Source organism: Ruditapes philippinarum, unplaced genomic scaffold, assembly GCF_026571515.1.
Source record: "Ruditapes philippinarum isolate M1 unplaced genomic scaffold, ASM2657151v2 ctg6086_1_1_1_1, whole genome shotgun sequence".
NCBI classification, from domain to species: domain Eukaryota; kingdom Metazoa; phylum Mollusca; class Bivalvia; order Venerida; family Veneridae; genus Ruditapes; species Ruditapes philippinarum.
This window is the reverse complement of record NW_026856588.1, coordinates 2,348-22,081: the sequence shown is the minus strand read 5'-3', so window position 1 is coordinate 22,081 and position 19,734 is coordinate 2,348. Positions and strand designations below refer to the sequence as shown.

General features: G+C 33.0%; 1 protein-coding gene across 1 annotated transcript; it reads left to right on the top strand.

Annotated features, from left to right (window-relative positions):
- Nucleotides 1–2,866: 2,866 nt before the first annotated feature.
- Nucleotides 2,867–19,310, top strand: LOC132747057 (presequence protease, mitochondrial-like; the record flags this gene model as incomplete). Its single annotated transcript, XM_060736365.1, is given in 12 exon segments — nt 2,867–3,040; nt 5,755–5,878; nt 6,519–6,625; nt 7,192–7,343; nt 7,990–8,104; nt 8,584–8,680; nt 9,673–9,833; nt 11,645–11,771; nt 12,979–13,067; nt 14,418–14,546; nt 15,535–15,745; nt 19,176–19,310. Coding segments are annotated over 12 exon segments (1,491 nt in total), but the record flags the coding sequence as incomplete, so codon positions are not given.
- Between the last annotated feature and the right edge of the window lie 424 nt (nt 19,311–19,734).

Here is a 19,734-nt window from a genome sequence, read left to right as displayed (position 1 = left end):
AACCTAAAACTACGAATCAATCCAAAAATTTAATCGAAGCTTGGCTTCCAGCTTTCTACAAAAATTTATCTGTCAGTGCTGGATTCCAAAATTATTTAGCCAATCAAATTTAATCTTACATAGCGTCAAAAAAAAACTTCAATTTTAACGCCATTTTTAAAAAGCAGCAAGTATATTACTTTGATCGCAAAGATATAATGATGATTAAATGTTTGTTTTCATGAATTCTTTTCAATAAATCTTATTCCCTGCGGTCTCCAATCCCTGCGGTCTGGAGATCGCAGGGTATTAGTACGCGTTTAACTTTTGAGGCATGGAGGAGCACGTGACCTGTTTTCGGTACATGGAGGAGCATGTGATCTGTAAACCGTACATGAATGGTTAATTGACCTTTTCGAAAATCTGGCTAAATACCGATTACCGGTATGTTACGGATTTACCTCTAGGGAATGAGTCAGAATTACACCTAATTAAGAACAAAAAACTATTACGTGATATTTCTAATTTTCTATAATTAGTTTACCGTTTTAGGTGGAAAACTTGAATGATCGATGTGTTTGAAAATTATAAATGTTTCTTTAAATTAATATGTAGATCTATCACAAAATTTACTATCAATAAATTGTTTAAACTGAAAATCTACAAAATTAAAATGCTCACGAGTAGTGGCATCTGCCATAATAAATAGAGATATTTTCTGCGTAAACTTGTGTGTTTACTTTATTTATTTATTTTTATTTTGCTCGAAATTTTTCATAAAATGGTAGGCCTATGTAATCATTTTCTTAAAAAGAATAATTGTGTTATGTTCGACCTTCTCCGGTCATCAACGGTCACCAGTTTCCAAAGACCTTCTTCTATATTGATCGATTATTGTCAACTATATTCCTGATACAAACGTTTATTTATCCCCCCAAACAATGTTGAAAATAGTTAAATGAAATATCTTTATATCATTAAAAATGTTCCCCGCAGGAAACCATTTTACTTGTTTACACTGACTTTTGATTTAGCGATTTCACCTGTTTTCTCTGTAGTAAGTTTTCGTTTGGTTAATTAACATAAGTGTTCATCTGGTTCTGTGCATTTTTTTGTCATTTTATCCTTTCCGATATTTAGGGTGGGGGGAAATCCCGGGATCCGGGACGCCCGGGATGCGGGATAGTATTAGATATATAGGGAAAAGGAATAAACTATATTTGTGTTGATTATTGTGGTAATGAAAGGCGATTAAACGATAACTTTTTATTTTTTATTGTATGTTATGAATGGTAAATTAATTCAGATTTAAATATATTTAGAGGGGTGAAAAAGGCGTTAAAAGGCGTGTATATCGCGTAATGGGTTAATACGATCCCGGCTTTTCTGAATATGACATGGCAGTGGTTAATTCCCGGGATCTCTATATATCTAATACCATCCCGGCTTTTCTGAATGATCAAAGATATTCTGTTTAAAATATTGTACACGTATCGTAATGATTTCATAGGGAAAATGATAATCTGTCCTATTGAAAGGTTTGTTTTAATATTTTTAAAGGTACAAGACTATCAATTTGGTTTTGTCATTTTGTTGTTTATTTCATACATTTATGTTAAGATATAGCCTACGAATTAAAGTTTGATATTACCTTTTTATGTTGTTCATTTTTCATTTACTTTCTTGATAAAGTCCTTAACTTAAAACCACCACAAGTATTACTTTGTCTCCTTGCATTAGAGTTTAGAAACAAAAAAGTATAAAAAGGAACATAAGAGCTTCAGTCGTGAAAGAAGACCCCTGGGGCCCCATTTAAGCATTAGTATTCAAGAGAGTATCAACCTAAACAGACCTTTCATTAGCCAGTTGTGTCACTTCCTCAAAACAAAACGTCTGTAAATTCAACCAGTCTTCTACAATTACACATCAACAATAAAAAAAATGGTGAAAATCCATGCACACTTGTTCACCTTCATAATTTAAATCTTTGTACAGGAGATGATCATTATACCAAACCCTCTTACAATATAGATCCCTTTTATGCTCACTATGAGCAAGTTATGGAATTGGGATCCCTATTCATCTGTTGTCCCTAATGTGTAATTTAGTTTCTCTTTAAATTATATCTATGAAACCAAAGACTGTACATTTACCACACTATACAGGAGTCCTCATAGTTGTTAATATTATTCTACACATAGGTCAAGGACACGTCTTATATAGAAACACATACGCAATTAATGCCCAAATCTTAAATATTTGGCATGTGGTACTGCCTTCTTGACCTCTTAAAATTTTTGTTCATGTATCTACATCATATCCATTTTTTAAAAATGTTTCCTATACCAAGATGAAGTGGACATAATTTTTATTAAAATGCTTAGGGAAAATATGTTTAAGTCTTATTGATATAAACTTCAATGCCTCCAGCTTTAATATTGAATATGTACCAATGCCTTGATATCTTGTACAAATCAATTAAATGTTAATCATGCCCCATGAATGTAAATTCGCCCACACCCAAGAGTAATATATTCCTGTATAGGACTTGTGCCTGTCACTCATTCCAATACTAAAAAACATATTACAACTTAACTTCGTATAAAGAGACATCTATATGAATTCTACCTATCTAACAATTTTTTGGTCAAGGTCAACAGTCATATAGTAAATGTGCATAGACATAGGGACTTCTGTTTACATGCAATATTCATATATACTCATATTCCTCTTTGTTAAACTGAGAGAACTGGCTTCCATAACTTTATATGTCACTTTTATTTTGATGTTCGCTAAAGTCTCTTCTGCTAACATAACTATGATCATTTTACATTTAAACACACCCCTGGAAAAAAATTACTGAAAAACCGATGGATAGAATTTTAGACATAACCTTTCAAGATGGCAGCCTCCATGTGTTGAATGTCAAATTATTTTTGTTTCATAATATTTAAAGCAAAGAAATAGTTGATTGCTTAAAAGAAAGACAAAGATACATTAAGAAGATACATATAATCATGTATAAATCGGCTCTTCAACGTCACCGAACGATTTCAATCAGGTAATAACCTTGAACTTTGCCGTATTTCACAAGCCTACTTGATATAGTTTTCGGATATGTAGGTGTTATTAGGACAGCGCCACTATGTACGTCAGGTTTCCGACTGCGGCACAATTCTATAAGATATATTTTTATACAAGTAAGGAAATTATCGTTACGTTGACGATTTACGTATTTTTCCTCGAATTGATCAGTAGATGATCATGTGATGAATAAATTAAGGCTACAATTATAAATAAAAGATCCTGTAACACAATTTTTTATGGTTTTAAATCAAAAATATGGTGCTCATGTTAAGATTTATCAATATTGTAAGTTCCAGAAAGCATTAATTAATATTTATAAAGATTTTACCGAATCTAACATTTCATGTAAATAAAGGGAGGTAATAAAAAATTAATTTTCTATAAAGTTTAAGTCAAATTTTACAATAAGAAATGAATGCATATATTTTAATGATTACATATAAATATGCACAAATATTTGCAGTACATATTTTACATCTTCTTCGATGTTTGAAAATTGTTTTATTTCATAATATTATGTACATACATTCATATTTAAATATCTCTATAGATATTATATGGTTTATTATATTATTTATATATTATATTTATTATTATATTGTGGTCGAGTGGTTAAGGTTGCTGACTTGAGATCACAGGTCCCTCACCGCTGTAGGTTCGATCCTCACTCGAGTCGAAATCTTTCATGTGAGGAAGCCATCCAGCTGGCTTACGGAAGGTCGGTGGTTCTACCCAGGTACCTGCTCGTGCCTGAAATAATGCCCGGAGGGGCACCTGGGGTCTTCCTCCACCAATAAAGGTGGAAAAAATCGACGAAAAAATCTCGGCGGGACGCTCTAGGGTGGCCCGACTTGAGTGTACGGTCGCCCATATGGGCTTACCGGCGGCGACCTTAAATAAACGCATTAAAAAAAAATATATACCGTTTATGCTTTCAAAAGTCTAAAATATGTTGCAGTTTTCTTCTAAGATTCCACTACCATGAAACAATTTCAACCTTTTTAGTAGCCTAATTTATTCGGAGTGAACGGTTTGACCCATTTTACAAACTTTTTTTTCATACTTGGAAACCGTTACATCGCCTGTCCAAAATTATCTTGACGTCTCTTTGACAAGTCTTATTAGTTGGACTACCTTTTTGGACGGTTAATGTATTGCTACTAAAAATTCAGGGAAAGTTGACCAGTCAATGCTAAAGTCAAAATTTTTTTTCCGGCCACAAGGACTGGGATCCTTATATTTATTTCCGGCCCTGATGATTTTTTCCCGGCCCGGACTCTGTATTTTTTTGTAGGGGTGGGAGGGGGGGAGGGATGTTGCCATAATTATAAACAAAAATATTTAGAAAATATGAATTATCAGACTTAACTATCAGATACTATGAAAAAAATATACAAAAACATAATACATGTATATAAAACTTTAGTTTAATTCACAAGAAAACGATACATCTTTCAAAGGTTGGAGACAAAATATGTTTTGGTAAGGAAATTGTCCAAGACAAGATGGTGGCTTACATTACTTAGCAAAAACTGGTTGTATCTTGCGGTGATTTTGGTTATCTGGGTCTGTGAATACAAGCAAAAATGAAAAAAAAAAGATCGATCTTGGAAGTTTTGCATATTTCAGAAGGCCAAAAATTTTCAAACTGGCTGAAATTTTATTCGGACATGAGGACTGACTGTATAGAAATTTATCTCGGCCCTCCTGATTTTTAGTTGGCGAGGTCCGAGGACCGACAGACTTTCGCACAGACTGAGTTGACTTATAAACACCTATTAAGTACTGTGAAAGAGCCCAGTACAACACATGTTTTCTACAAATAAATACAATGAAACTTACATTTACCTTTTTAGATGTTTGGACCTCAATGGATTCCTTTAAAATCAACATCTAGAAAAAAAATGTACCAGTTGGTCTATTTCCAGCCAAGTTTATAATATCATACCTTTTGCTACCATAATTTTTTTGATAGTAAAAATCACAGCTCTGGCACTGCAATTTAAACAAATCTCATTTAAGCCCTGAAATTAAAGAAACTTAGCTCATTTCGCTTGCTTTTCCTATCCTTCCCAAAGAGTATTATAGGTGAGCTTGGGGGCGTCTGTGGCCGAGTGGTTAAGGTCGTTTACTTCAAACCACTTGCCCCTCACCGCTGTGGGTTCGAATCCCGACAAAGACTTTCGATTCTTTCATGTGAGTAAGCTATCCAGCTAGCTTACGGAATGCGGTGGTTCTACTAAGGTGCCCATTCGTGCCTGAAATAATGCAAGGAAGGGCACCTGAGGTCTTCCTGCACCAGTAAAGCTGGAACATCATGATATGATCTATACTGTGTTGATGTGAAGTAAAACCCAAAACAAACAAACAAAGGTGAGCTTGGTTACAGTTGGTTGGTGCAAAGGATGGTACAGTGTTTTGGACATATTCCAAGTCAATTTGGAGTAGCAACAAAAACCTATCACATTCCCTCCTCTATCCCCCCCCCACCTTCCACTTTCACCCCATTCCATAGCAGGTTTGTGGGTCAAATTTATGATTAATTAGTGCAAAAGATGGTTTATAAATTTTATAATAATCATAATGAAGAATGCAATAGAATAGTAAGTAAGTGAGAAGGGAGAAAACTTAAAAAGGAAGAAAACTTTAAAGACATTTAAGTAACTGCATGATATTTTATTCCTTCAGACTGTATCATTCAAGCAAACTCCTGAAATCATATCCCAAGGGGAATGTGAAAACAAAAACTGTCCTTGACACAGCTAGGGCCTTGCAGCCCGGAACAAAACTTCATGGATATACTGTGAAAAAGGTATAGTTTTATGGACTTCTTTAGTACATGCCTTTTTTTTATTTGGTCATACAAATGTATGGGAAATTTTCTTTTTACAAAATTGATAATGACTTTGTAAAGTGTCATTTGTTTCATTAGTTTTCCTAAATGAATGTGTTTACTACTGGCATTACATATGTCAAACTTTTCTCAGAATGTAACAATGTTAATTTTTAGAGACTCAACAATTCAAAGACTAGGAATAGCTATTGTACTCACACCAGTCCTGTTTTGGAGTCACATTTTGATTAACTTTTTGCATGCAAATTGGTATCTTCAACACTACTGCAGGGAATGGGTTGAAACTTCATATTTAATACATGTTTAACACTTGTTCTCTGTGATTATGTAACACAATGGGCACAAGTCCAAAACTCTGACTTACTGTTTTTCAAGGTAATGCCCATTTTCTTACTGTCAAGCGCTGAGAATAGTCGGTAAAATTCTCCCTTTTTGTACAGTACAATCATGATCCTGTTCAAGAATGATATGTTCTAAATAATCTGATCATTTTCACACGAAAAAAAAAATTAAAAAAAAAAAAAAATTGTGCATATTTTTGAAACCAATATTCTTCATTGGGTAAGGCTAAGATTATGTAAAAAAATCATTTTTTTAGGTTGAAAATGTACCAGAACTGTTTTTGACAACAGTTGCTTTGAATCATGATTTGACGGGAGCGGAGCATCTTCATGTAGCCAGGGATGATACCAACAATGTTTTCAGGTATGTATACAAGTTTATAATATTCTGAAGACCTATCTCCTCTCCATAATTTTGTCTTGTAAGTTGTCCAAGATCATCTTTTGGCAACAGTTACCTTTAGTCATGATCTGACTGGAGCCAAGTATCTTCATAAAGGCAGGGATGATTCATATATTTAGTTACCAAAACTCCCCTACTCCCCCCTCTACCCCAAATCACCTGCAACAGATTTGATATAGTTCTGTCTTGAAACCTCTTTTTGTGTATTAATTATATCTCCCATGTTTTTTAAAAATAATTTATATCAGTGGTTAAAAGATTTTATGTAGAAAGGAATGAAGAAAAATTTGATCTGTTTATTGAAAGTTATTTTTAAAATTGCTTGCCTTCAAATAAGTGACACCAATTTCTTTTAGAAAAATACGTTTAAAGATAAGGAAATGATAAATGATTTTAATGATTCTCTGCATATGCAATATGAATGTCACCCTATTATACAATGATAATGACCATTGTCCTGACAAATACTGTGTATAAACTATACTTTGGCATTGAGCAACTCGCCTGATTGACTGTTTTACTTTCAGTGTTGCGTTCAGGACAACCCCTATGGATAGTACGGGTGTTCCTCATATTCTCGAGCACACGGTCCTGTGTGGGTCTAAGAAGTTTCCAGTGAGAGATCCCTTCTTCAAGATGCTCAACAGATCTCTAGCTACATTTATGAATGCTTTAACAGGTATTAAATAATAATTGGTAAATTACTTTGTATTTAAAATTTAGAAAAACTAGCCTGTACAAAACAATTATAGTAAACCAGTCCATATATAGTAATTTGTAAACAGTCTGTATAAAAACAATAACCAATTCAGTCTGTGTAAATATGTGTGTATAAAAGTAAAAACAATAAGTAAATCAGTCTGTATAAAACAATTAGTAAACCAGTCAGTGTGAAACAATTAGTAAACCAGTCTGCATAAAACTGTTAGTAAACCATTCTGTATAAAACAATTAGTAAATCAGTAAACCAGTGTGTGTAAAACAAGTACATGTATGTAGTTTACTTATCTGTATAAAACAATTTATTTAGTAAATCAGTAAACCAGTGTGTATATAAAAAACTATATTACTAGTCTGTATAAAACAATTAGTAAATCAGTAAACCAGTGTGTATAAAACAATCAGTTTACTAGTCTGTATCAGACAAGTAGTAAACCAGCTTTTATAAATCAATTAGTGAACAAGTCTGTATAAAACAATTAGTAAACCAGTCTGTATAAAACAATTTGTAAACCAGTCTGTATAAAACAATTTGTAAACCAGTCTGTATTTAATAATGTATAAAACAGTTTATCAAATATTTTGATATTTCTATTTCCTTGCAGCAAGTGACTGGACAATGTATCCATTTTCAAGTCAGAACAGACAAGATTATAATAATTTGTTGTCCATATACCTTGATGCTGTGTTTTATCCACAACTTAGGGAGCTAGATTTCAAGTAAGCAATTTAGTCTTTCTTTCACCCTTAGTCAGCAGGCAGCAACAAATTCTGCCTGTGTGACCAGTGCAAACCAAGATTAGATGGCATTCAGCTGCCCTGTTAGCTTTTCATTAAAGTACATGTTTTGAAATTTTCCCTAAAAGTAATGAATGGTTTTGTCCAGATTGAAAGATGGACAAGTTCATTTAAGATATTTATCATGGTTTTGGGTTGTTGCAGCACATCTTTAGGCTAGAAAAATCACTTATAAGATCCAATGTTAAGAATTACATTTTTATAAGTTTAAGGAGACTCCAATGAGGTTTTCAACATGAAGATACCAGAAATATTTTTAATATAGGCCCTGGATCAATATCTTGTGTGCACAATTTCAAATTGTTTCAAATCATTCACTCACTCTATCTCTTCAGAATACACATGTATATAGAAATATTTTTATAAATATATGCAAATATTTATCTATTTTATATTTTCAGCCAAGAAGGTTGGAGACTGGAACATGAGAATATACAAGATAAAGATTCACCAATCAATTTTAAAGGAGTGGTTTATAATGAGATGAAGGGTGTTTTTGTAAGTATGATTTTATTTAACGTCTTGTGTCCATCCACTTAGCTCAATAGGGAGAGCGTTAGATTGGTAAACCAGGGGCCACTGGTTCAATCCTAATTTCTCTGTTACAGGTGAATCTAGTAAATTGAGTTAAATGGTCATTTGTATCTCACTGTTGAAAAACATGTGGGATACGTAGTCAGTCACTGGCAGAGAAATTGGTAATTAATGGTTAGTTATCCAGAAAAGCTGGTAAGTTTGACCGACTGCAGAGATATGACCAAAAGTTTGTTAAAATCACATGAAAATCCAAAAACAAACAATCAAAGCAAACAAGGCATTTGTCTCATTCTTCATTATTAATAGTGTTATATAAAATTTTATACTGCTCCTAAACTTGTCTGATACAGTACATGCATATAGTTCCAAGTTTTTCCTCCAGTCCTGTCACACTCACTTTCCAATTCTTTTAGCACCTTTTATATACTAACAGATTTTTCTAATTTATTTTTGTGTGAAGGTCAAGATCATTGAGGGTTAATAATAGATTTTCCTACTCGTCCTTTGAGTAAGGCCCTATTTGTTTTACCTTTGTCAAAGGGAATTAGTTTTTGTTTTAGGTTTATTTAGTTAAAAAAACATTGCTTCTTGTTCTTGGCACAGGGCATGTCTTCCTTATATTCTGATCTCTTTTGTTTTGTTACCCCCACCTGTTTTAACAGGTAATTTCTGTCAATAACGACATATATAAAGATTGCATGTATGGCCTGAATAAGCAAAAAAAAATCTTAATTCAAGGGCAGATAACTCAGAAATGAGGTTGGTTACCCACATTGTTCTTTTTCCTGAAAATGTTTCTGTGATCATATTCTTAGATCGTTCAAAGTTTAAATAATTTCTGTTTTGTTAATTTCAATCTGATATATTTCTATATTAACCTTAGCATATGACTTTTAAAAATAAGTTCAGTCAAGTTGACTCACTTAATGATGTATCACCCTTCTACATTTCAGTCGAGTCAGCAGAATATATTTGCGGAGACAGTACAGAATAAGTTACTACCTAGTCACACATATGGCGTAATCTCAGGAGGTGATCCAGATTACATTCCAGATTTAACTTGGGATCATCTGAAAAACTTTCATAAAACACACTACCACCCAAGTAATTCCAGGTATAAAACCAAAGTAATTCTAGGTATATCACCCAAGTAATTCCAGGTATAAAACCAAAGTAATTCTAGGTATATCACCCAAGTAATTCCAGGTATAAAACCAAAGTAATTCTAGGTATATCACCCAAGTAATTCCAGGTATAAAACCAAAGTAATTCTAGGTATATCACCCAAGTAATTCCAGGTATAAAACCAAAGTAATTCTAGGTTTACCACCCGAGTAATTCAAGGTATATCACCCAAGCAATTCCAGGTATAAAACCAAAGTAATTCTAGGTATATCACCCAAGTAATTCCAGGTATAAAACCAAAGTAATTCTAGGTATATCACCAAAGTAATTCTAGTTATATAACCAAAGTAATTTTAGGTATAAAACCAAAGTAATTCTAGGTATAAAACCAAAGTAATTCTAGGTATAAAACCAAAGTAATTCTAGGTATATCACCAAAGTAATTCTAGTTATATAACCAAAGTAATTTTAGGTATATCACCTAAGTAATTCTAGGTATATAACCAAAGTAATTTTAGGTATATCATCCAAGTAATTCCAGGTTTAAAACCCAAGTAATTCTAGGTATATCACCTAAGTAATGCTAGGTAGAGCTGTCATCGATAGAGTCAATATCGATGTATTGATGATATTTTTCAATAATAAATACACATTTGAAAAATTCGATTATTTTCATAAATTATTTAAATGTCTATAAATTATGAAAATTTACTGAAAACATACAAAAGCAGGTGGCCATGTCTAACACTTCTTTGTTGTTGCATAATGGACACATTTCATAGCAGTGATGACAAAAAAATGGTTAAAAAAAAAAATCATGCAAAGGTCATTTAGAAACGAAACACAACATTTTTGCAGGAATGGAAGATTTATGTTACTAAAATCATTTAAACAAGTATGAAAAAGTATTATATGCAAGAAATTTGGAGTATTTATCGATATATCAGTGTATCGCCAATATTTGTCAACCAATATCGGTATATCATCAATATGCTTTGCACTGAATCAATGACAGCTCTTATTCTAGGTATACCACCCAAGTAATTCCAAAGTAATTCCTGGTATACCACGCAAGTAATTCCCAAGTAATTCCTGGTGTACCAACCAAGTAATTCCCAAGTAATTCCTGGTGTACCAACCAAGTAATTCCCAAGTAATTCCTGGTATACCAACCAAGTAATTCCAAAGTAATTCCTGGTATACCACGCAAGTAATTCCCAAGTAATTCCTGGTGTACCAACCAAGTAATTCCCAAGTAATTCCTGGTATACCAACCAAGTAATTCCAGATATACCTCCCAAGTAATTTCCAAGTGTACCACCCAAGTAATTCTTAAGTAATTCCAGATATACCGCCCAAGGTATAAAGGAGAATGTTACATGAGTGGCAGTGAAAGGAGGGCTATTGGGTAAAGTTGTATTCCCACTAGTCCCCAGGTAAAGTGTAAAATGCAACTTTACTCATTCCAACAGTATGACACTTTCATGTGCAAAGAATTGATAATGTAGTGTAAAGAAAAATGTGTGAAGAAATTCTGTACAGAATGAAAGGAGTTCACCTTTTTGTTATGTGTAAGTTAGTTTATGAAAATGCTTAGACGATCCAAATAACAAGGCGAGATAATGAAATGTCATGCCATATATGAAACAGTTAATGATTTTTTACATAAATTTAATAACAATTCTGGAAAATTGGATCTTTTAAAATTTGAAGGAGACAACAGAAAATCAGGATCTTATGCAACATAATAGTGAACAAATTTGACTGTGTATGTATTTTTTTATGTTTTAACATACGTAGGTTTTTCACGTATGGAAATTTCCCGCTAGAGGACCACCTACAGTATATCAACAACAACTACCTCAGCCACTTTAAGAAGATTGAAACAGATACGTCGGTCCCTCTTGAACCGAGATGGAGTAGCCCTGTAAGTGTCTTTTACTTAAATGCCCATTATGACTCAGAAATGCTATGATATTTATTTCTCACAAACTTTCTATTTATTATCTTGTAACAGTTTCCAGAATATACTTATCTGCCACATAGATTACTACTTTTGCTCTGTTGGCAATTTGTATAATCATAGTGAATGAGTATTTTGTCAAAATACTACTTTTGTACAAAACAGACGTCTACCTTAATAGACGCCACATTTGGCAGGAGAAAACAAACGTTATATAATAAAATAAATAGACTATTACTGTTTTATACAATATTAAATATGTACATGTGTATATATACTAAGAAAATCAATACAAGTGGAACAAACAATCAACACAGGATAAGTTTTAAGGTTTATTTAATGATGATAACCGACGTTTCGACTCTCACGAGTCTTCATCAGGGTTATAAAAAATGTATATGTGTATATATAATACACTTGTTGAATTTATTTACTAGCTACCTTTATAACACATAACAGCACATTCAGCGCAACTTTCTTCTGTTGTTTATAAACATCTAATATGCTCAAAATCCATTATGGAAATAATATCAAACACATGTTTAACATTTCTAAAGAATTAAAAAAATTTATGGATGTCTGACGCATGATGTGCTTTTAAAGCGGTACATCTCTATATGAGTTAATATATCATTAAAAATCAAACTTAAGCCAAGTATATTCATATCTTAAAGCTTGAGAAATATGTTCATAACATAAGTACAAATAATGCACAATTTGAGTTCAAATGCTAAGGAATATAATATGAAGGCTAATAGGCCTGAGTGATTAATTACAAAGCATTTGAATGATAAACCATGCATTATAGTATGATATATATAGAAAACTTAATATCTATTTCCATTCTAACATGCTAATAAAAATGAATATTGATAAAAATGTGTTGAACTACATTGAGCGTAAAAGTAATTTTCCTGACATCATTTGGTTTATACACGTCATTTATGATGTCATATGTTTGGTAAGCATTCGCTTTTTATGCTGTACGTATCTAGTAATAATGCACTTGATTTCCCTATCTGTTTCATAGGGAAATAGTAAGAAGTGTGTTACATTATAATATATATTATTAGCAGGAACATACATATCAGATTCCAAAAGCATGCACATCCTTTTATATGTTTATTAAGCTTGAGTAGTTTATTGATTAAATATATGGCATGTCTTTCAGAGAGAGGAAACAATCACCTGTCAACCTGACACAATGGCTCCAGACCCTAACAAACAAACAACAGTAGCCGTCAACTTCTTGTTGTCTGAGTAAGTTGCCCAAGAATTAGCTCCCTTGACTGCAAGCTTTTTAGTTGTATTCACTGTCAATGTTTCAGATATGGCATTTTTTTTCTCCTTTTGATGCCATTTTTTATTTGCCAGTGCTTTAACATTACAAGTATGGTACTTATGACCTCAATTGTTTCCTATATAGTATTTTTAGTTGTCAAGGGTGTTGAAAGTTTAAAGATGGCATTTATTACCTCTCTTGATTCTTATTTATAGTATAAAGTTAATAAGATTGTAGATTTCTAGCTGCTTATACTGTGTTGCTTTAAACATGGCATCCATTCTCTCCTTTGCCATCTGCTTTTGCAGGTAATTGCCAAGGGTGAAAATGCTTAAGTGTGAGATAAGTTACCTCCCTTGTATATTTTAGTTGCCTTAGACATGGCCTTTAATAAAGGATACATTTGTTTATCACAAAGACAGTTAATCTTACTGTAACTAAATGTATGCGCTTTATTTTTTGATTATCATCATGCATTTCTTTCAAATGCCACAAATTTTCATTATCCAGTACACTGTATTTATTGTTTGCCACTATTCTAAATCTTGCCAATTGATTGCAATATTTGTAAGATTTACAGACTGGTTCCAAGGTTGTGAAAGGTTTATATATCTAGCATCACCACAGATAAACATAGGATGAAACAAATATACATGTTTCAATGTTTGCCACTGTTTTTGCCATGGACTTCTATTTTCTATGGCTCGTTATTTGCCATGGCCTTCTTTTTTCTATGGCTCATTATTTGCCATGGCCTTTTATTTTCTATGGATCATAATTTGCAATGGCCGTCCATTTTCTATGGCTCATTATTGGCCATGGCCTTCTGTTTTCTATGGCTTATTATTTGCCATGGCAGATCTACTGACAGGTTCTATGCTCATGATTATTTTATAACTCTGATAAGTTTTATGCCACAAATATGTATGTTCCACTTTATCACAATTTGCAACTATATTTGCCATGACACTATACATAGCAGACAATATGCTACAGTAAATAATGGCAATATGTTACTTTATATGCCATGATGGAAATCTATAGCTCTTTATGGCTATGCAATGGCAATATGTCACAGATTTATACAGTTTTCTTCCTCATGATTTCTCAGTGACAGTTTATAATTGATATATAGTCTAATGGTCATTTGTCACTCATTGATGATTCAGAAATCATGTGATCTTTTCCAGAGAAATTGGTAATTTAATGGTTATCGTTTTCCAGGAAAGCCTGTTAGGTGGACCCACCGACCGCTGAAACAGGGAAAAATATGTTCAAATTGATATACCAACCAAACAAACATGCTAATAAGTATTGTATAATTGTAGTATTACTGATGTTGAGGAAGGGACTACCCTGAATATAATCTCAAACCTGCTTACAGACGGGGAAACTTCACCATTCTATCAGGCATTACTCGAGGCAAACATCGGATCTGATTATGCTCCTGTTGTTGGGTAGGTAACTTTGATAATTTATATATTTCTTGTTCCTGATCACCACAACTTTTTTAGGTAACTTTAATATCTTAAATATGTTTTTTGCTGTCCCCAACCACCTCAAATTTTAATGCTTTTTCTGTATTTAAAAAGAAAAAATAATTGCAATTTTATCACCTTTTGAGAAAAGTGAATGTATCAATTAATATACTAAATTTTTCCAATTTTTGTATTGCCTTCATCATTCCATGGTATGTTTTCCCAATTTTGTAGTTCATATGAGCTTCAATGAGGTTTAAAAGCCTAAAAAATTTAATACCTAAATAGATAGATAGACTTGGATACTAAAAATTGAAACATTTGCAAAAGAATACAAGAAAATGTACTGAAATTGAAAATATTTTTTTTGTGTGATTGTTAGTCCATTTTGAGTTAAAAGCATTTAAACCCATGACAACTTTGGTTGATTTTGAAAGGAATTGAGCAATAAAATGAAGTTTTTATCACAAGTTATTATAAAAGTGACATTATGCTCGTTTATTTTTTTTTTCATTTTGTTTTTTGTTTTTGTTTTGTTTGCTGTTGAGTTGAATTAATAATAGAATGTATATTTCAAAAGATGTGGTATGATAATTTTGATTTGCCAAGAATTGAGAATGAAATTGAAATATTTATGTTTCAATATAAAAACAACATAAATTATTAAAAAAACAGTCCCACTCTTTTTAAGGATTGAGCATAACCAATACATTCTGAATGATAAATATAGAAATTGCTCACTTGTATAAATGATTATTTTTTTATAGTAAACTATAAGATTTAACATTATTATGGCAAAATGACAAGTTATTTTTATTTTTGCCTTTCCCCCTGTTCATGGACTACTACTAGTATTTACACTTGGATGGGCATAACGTCACTTTAACTTACATCAAATGCTATACAAATCTTGCTTAAAAAATCTCCGCAGTCAAAACCTAAGTAAAAAACAAATCACCATTTTTAGGTACAATGGGTACACCAAGGAAAGTTCTTTTTCTGTCGGTTTACAAGGTATTCACAAGGACGACGTGGAGAAAGTGAAACAAATAATCTCCGACACGATTGACAAAGTTATACAAGAAGGATTTGAACAGTCGAGGATAGATGCTTTATTACACAGAATAGAACTCAGTACAAAACATCAGACGAGCAACTTTGGTCTTGGCATCGTAATGGTATTCGATATTTTATATTTCTTGGTGAAAATGACTGCCCTTTGCCACAATTATCGAGGCAGGTCTGTCGGAACATTCTAGAAGTCTGACCAGACATTTTACATCTAGCTGCTTTATTTTAATATTTCTGAACAAAACCTTGATCATGATATTTTAAAAGCGGCCGTCAGCTTTTATTTTATGCAAGTAGAGCAATTCTGTGCTTAAATGAGGCTCATATAATATAATTTTAATTCAATTTGGTCAATAAATTTAGTATTGATTTACCTACACAAATTCAGTATCCTCTATATATAACATGTTTTAAAGCAGCACGCCTCCAGATTCATGCTAATTTTTATGTAAATTTTGAAAATGTATTTGAATGTGTAATATCGTGAAGTGACCAAAAGGAAGCAATTTACACATTATCAATGGCACTTACAAACCATGTTAATTACCAAAAACAGTCTTCGAAATTAGCACTCGCCCGATCGCCCAGGCAAGTAAATATTAAATTCGGGCGACTCAAAAATTCAATTTTGCTCGCCCGCCTGGCGAGTAAAATTTCCGATCGCCATATTCATTATAGTGGTGTTCAACCGCGCACATTTTGCCACGTCACTACTGTTTCTTGGCCTACTTCTGTTAGCCATGTAAAGCGAGTAATTTATTGGGAACCAACTTTGTTTATGTTCCGTTTTCCATTGTCAAACGACAAGTATCGTATCGTAGTAACCATGAAAAATGATTTTCATGTACAGCAGGGAATAACAATAAATTAAATTATGACACAAGACTTGTATTGGATTTCCTTTTGTTTCTTTTATTTACCTTCAGCATTAAAGATAAAAAAACCATCAAAATTTGAAAAATTTATTCGGGCTAATAAAGTTGGTTTCGGGCGAGAAACTTCTCAAATGTTACCGGCCCGAATGGCCAGTAACTTTAAAATGTTAATTTCGAAGACTGCAAAAATTGGTCAAAATATGCATTAATAGCCTTTACTGCATTAGTAACGCAGTAGAAATATAGTTGTACATACTGAAAATTCAGTCATTAATCACACATAATATGTAAAATATTACTTGAATCTTCAAACTTTTTACTTTTCCTTTCATTTTAGTTCATTTTTCTCAAGTTTGATTTCATTGAAATATTTCACTTATCTGGAGGCATGTAGCTTTAAGAATTTGTTATAATATTGTCAAAAGTGTTTTGAATGTTTGTTTATAACATGACCCACGGTGCAGGAGTGTTGTAAACCCATTCATTATTTTACGTATTAAATGGGTCAGTAATACACTAGTGTAATAAATATGCTATTGAGCCGAATCACTATCACTACGCGCTGTCAAAAAACATAAACAAATATGGCGTCGAATGTCATTTCTGTCAACGATCAGGTTCGAATTGACGGTCACGGTCTTGGAATCGTCACTGAGATAGTTTACCGCGGGTTCACCACGAGCTACATGGTCAGGCTAGTTGACAGTAACTTTGAAGTTGAACTTGAAAGGGAGAGATTGACGATTGTGCCTACCGACGAGATGAACGCTATGTCCGAACAGACTCCACGGCCAAGGTCCAGATTTAATATTGTCTCTGACTCTGATGTTGACGCCTTTAACCACGAGCAAAGTAATAAAAACACTCTCATAAAAACTGTTAATGATTTGAAAATTCTGAAATCTTTCTTTGAAGAACCTGAGATAAACGAAAATCGTGAAATTTATGAAATTCCAGAAAATGAATTGTCCTCATTACTTTGCCGGTTTTTAGTCAGTGTCAGAAAGCAAAATGGAGACGAGTATGAGCCTTCAGTCCTGCGTGGAATGATATCTAGTTTTGATTGACAGTTACGTCGAAAAGGTTATGAACAAACCATTGCTTTGGGCCCTGGATTTGCTAAAGTTCGAGAGACACTGTCTATGAAACAACGACAGCTTAAAAAAGATGGGAGGGGTAACTTGCCAAAAAAAAGTGAACCGCTGTCTGACAAAGATATAAACCATTTATGGAACTCAGACCAACTTGGCACAAGAACACCGGACACTATACTTCAAACACTTTGGCTGTACAATACCATACATTTTGGACTTAGAAGTTGTCAAGAACACCGTGATATGTGCTGGGGAGATGTTTCATTAATGGCCGATGATAACGGACATGAATACTTGCAATTTTCGGAGAGACAAACCAAAACACGGTCCGGTGAAAATCCGAGAGATGTGAGGGTAATAAAACCTAAGATGTGGGCAAATGTTGTAAATCGTGATCGATGCCCGATTGCCGTTTACAAATTGTACGCTGAAAAACGTCCAATGAATTATTCTGAATTTGACCATCCATTTTATATTGCAACTACAACTATCCACTTACCTTCACCCCGTGACACCTGGTTTAAACGAAATCCAGTCGGAATCAACAAACTAGGATCAATGATGAAGAGAATGGTCCAGCATTCTGGTTTAAATTCAAGTAAACGCCTTACTAATCACAGTGCACGAAAATACCTTGTTCAAAAATTGAATGACAGTAACATTCCTCCTAACCAAATTATGCAAATATCCGGTCATAAGAATATAGCATCCATCAACAATTATAGTCACATAAATCAGAATCAGCACAGACAAATATCAGACATCCTTCATTCCAATGTAAAAGAAAACAATCCAGCGGCAGCGAATCACATTCCATATCCGTGTTCAAATTCTGCACAGTTAAACCATAACACAGCACATGTCAACACCGATTCAAGGTCCAATCTTCATGTATCCGGTGGGTTTCAGAGTATTTTCAGCGCTCCCATACATGGTGGAACATTTCATGTGCATGTTCATCAAAATGACTCCAAATTAAATCAAAATTCAGGCCACAAACGTGCACGATACATAGACAGCGATAGTGATTAAATTCGAGTTCATATGCAAGATGCCGGTTATCAAACTTTACACACATGAACAGTGACGTCATGAGTAAGATGGTGACAATGTGATATTTTTACAAATGAATGATATTAAGTCTTGTTATTGCTATAAAAACATGTTATGAATTTGACGAAATAAATGTGATATTATATGTCAGTAAGCACAATAGTTTTTCCTTAAAACAAACTGTTTTAACTAGTACTACTTTTTTTAGCGCATGAGGGTCAGAAACCGTATAACAACTTCAACCCATTTCTCCTTATATAGAAAAAAGGCACAGCAATTTATTTTCTTCGTTTATCAGAGCGCTTTTTCTGGTCATGTTATAAATAGAACCTTAATTTCGTGTTTATGTTGTATTAAATTTATTAAACTCGTCATCTGAAAACGATAAAAACTCGGCAGAGCCTCGTTTTTATCATTTTCAGATGACTCGTTTAATAAATTCAATACAACATCAACACTCATTCAAGATCCTCTATTTATATAAATTCAATATACTGTGCGTATTCTTTGATTAGTCTGTGACATCAATGTGGAACCATGATGGTGACGTGTCGGAGATGTTACGTGTCAACAACCAGATGAAGCTGTTTAAAGAGAAATTGAGGAACGATCCACAATATATACAGAATAAAGTCAAGCAGTATTTCAAGGTAAAATTTTAATTTCATGCAATTTTTGTATACTACTTATATTTGTTTATGTATCATTTTTTTGATGGCTTAGATATTGGTTGAAAACTTCTGTTGTAAAACTCACCAGTTTTGAGAGTGGAGGAAACATATATCAGGCATGAAAGTGTGAAAATGCACCTGAACCAGCAATTCAGTAAGCTTGCTGGTTAGCTTCCTCACATGAAAGAAAACAAAGTCCCAGAAAATCCATCCTTGTTAATCTGAATTTGACATATATTTACAGGATAACTCTTATATATTTATTTCACATATATCTATAGGATAACTCTTATATATTTATTTTACATATATCTACAGGATAACTCTTATATATTTATTTCACATATATCTATAGGATAACTTTTTTATTAGCTCACCTGAGCTTGCTCAGGGTGAGCTTTTA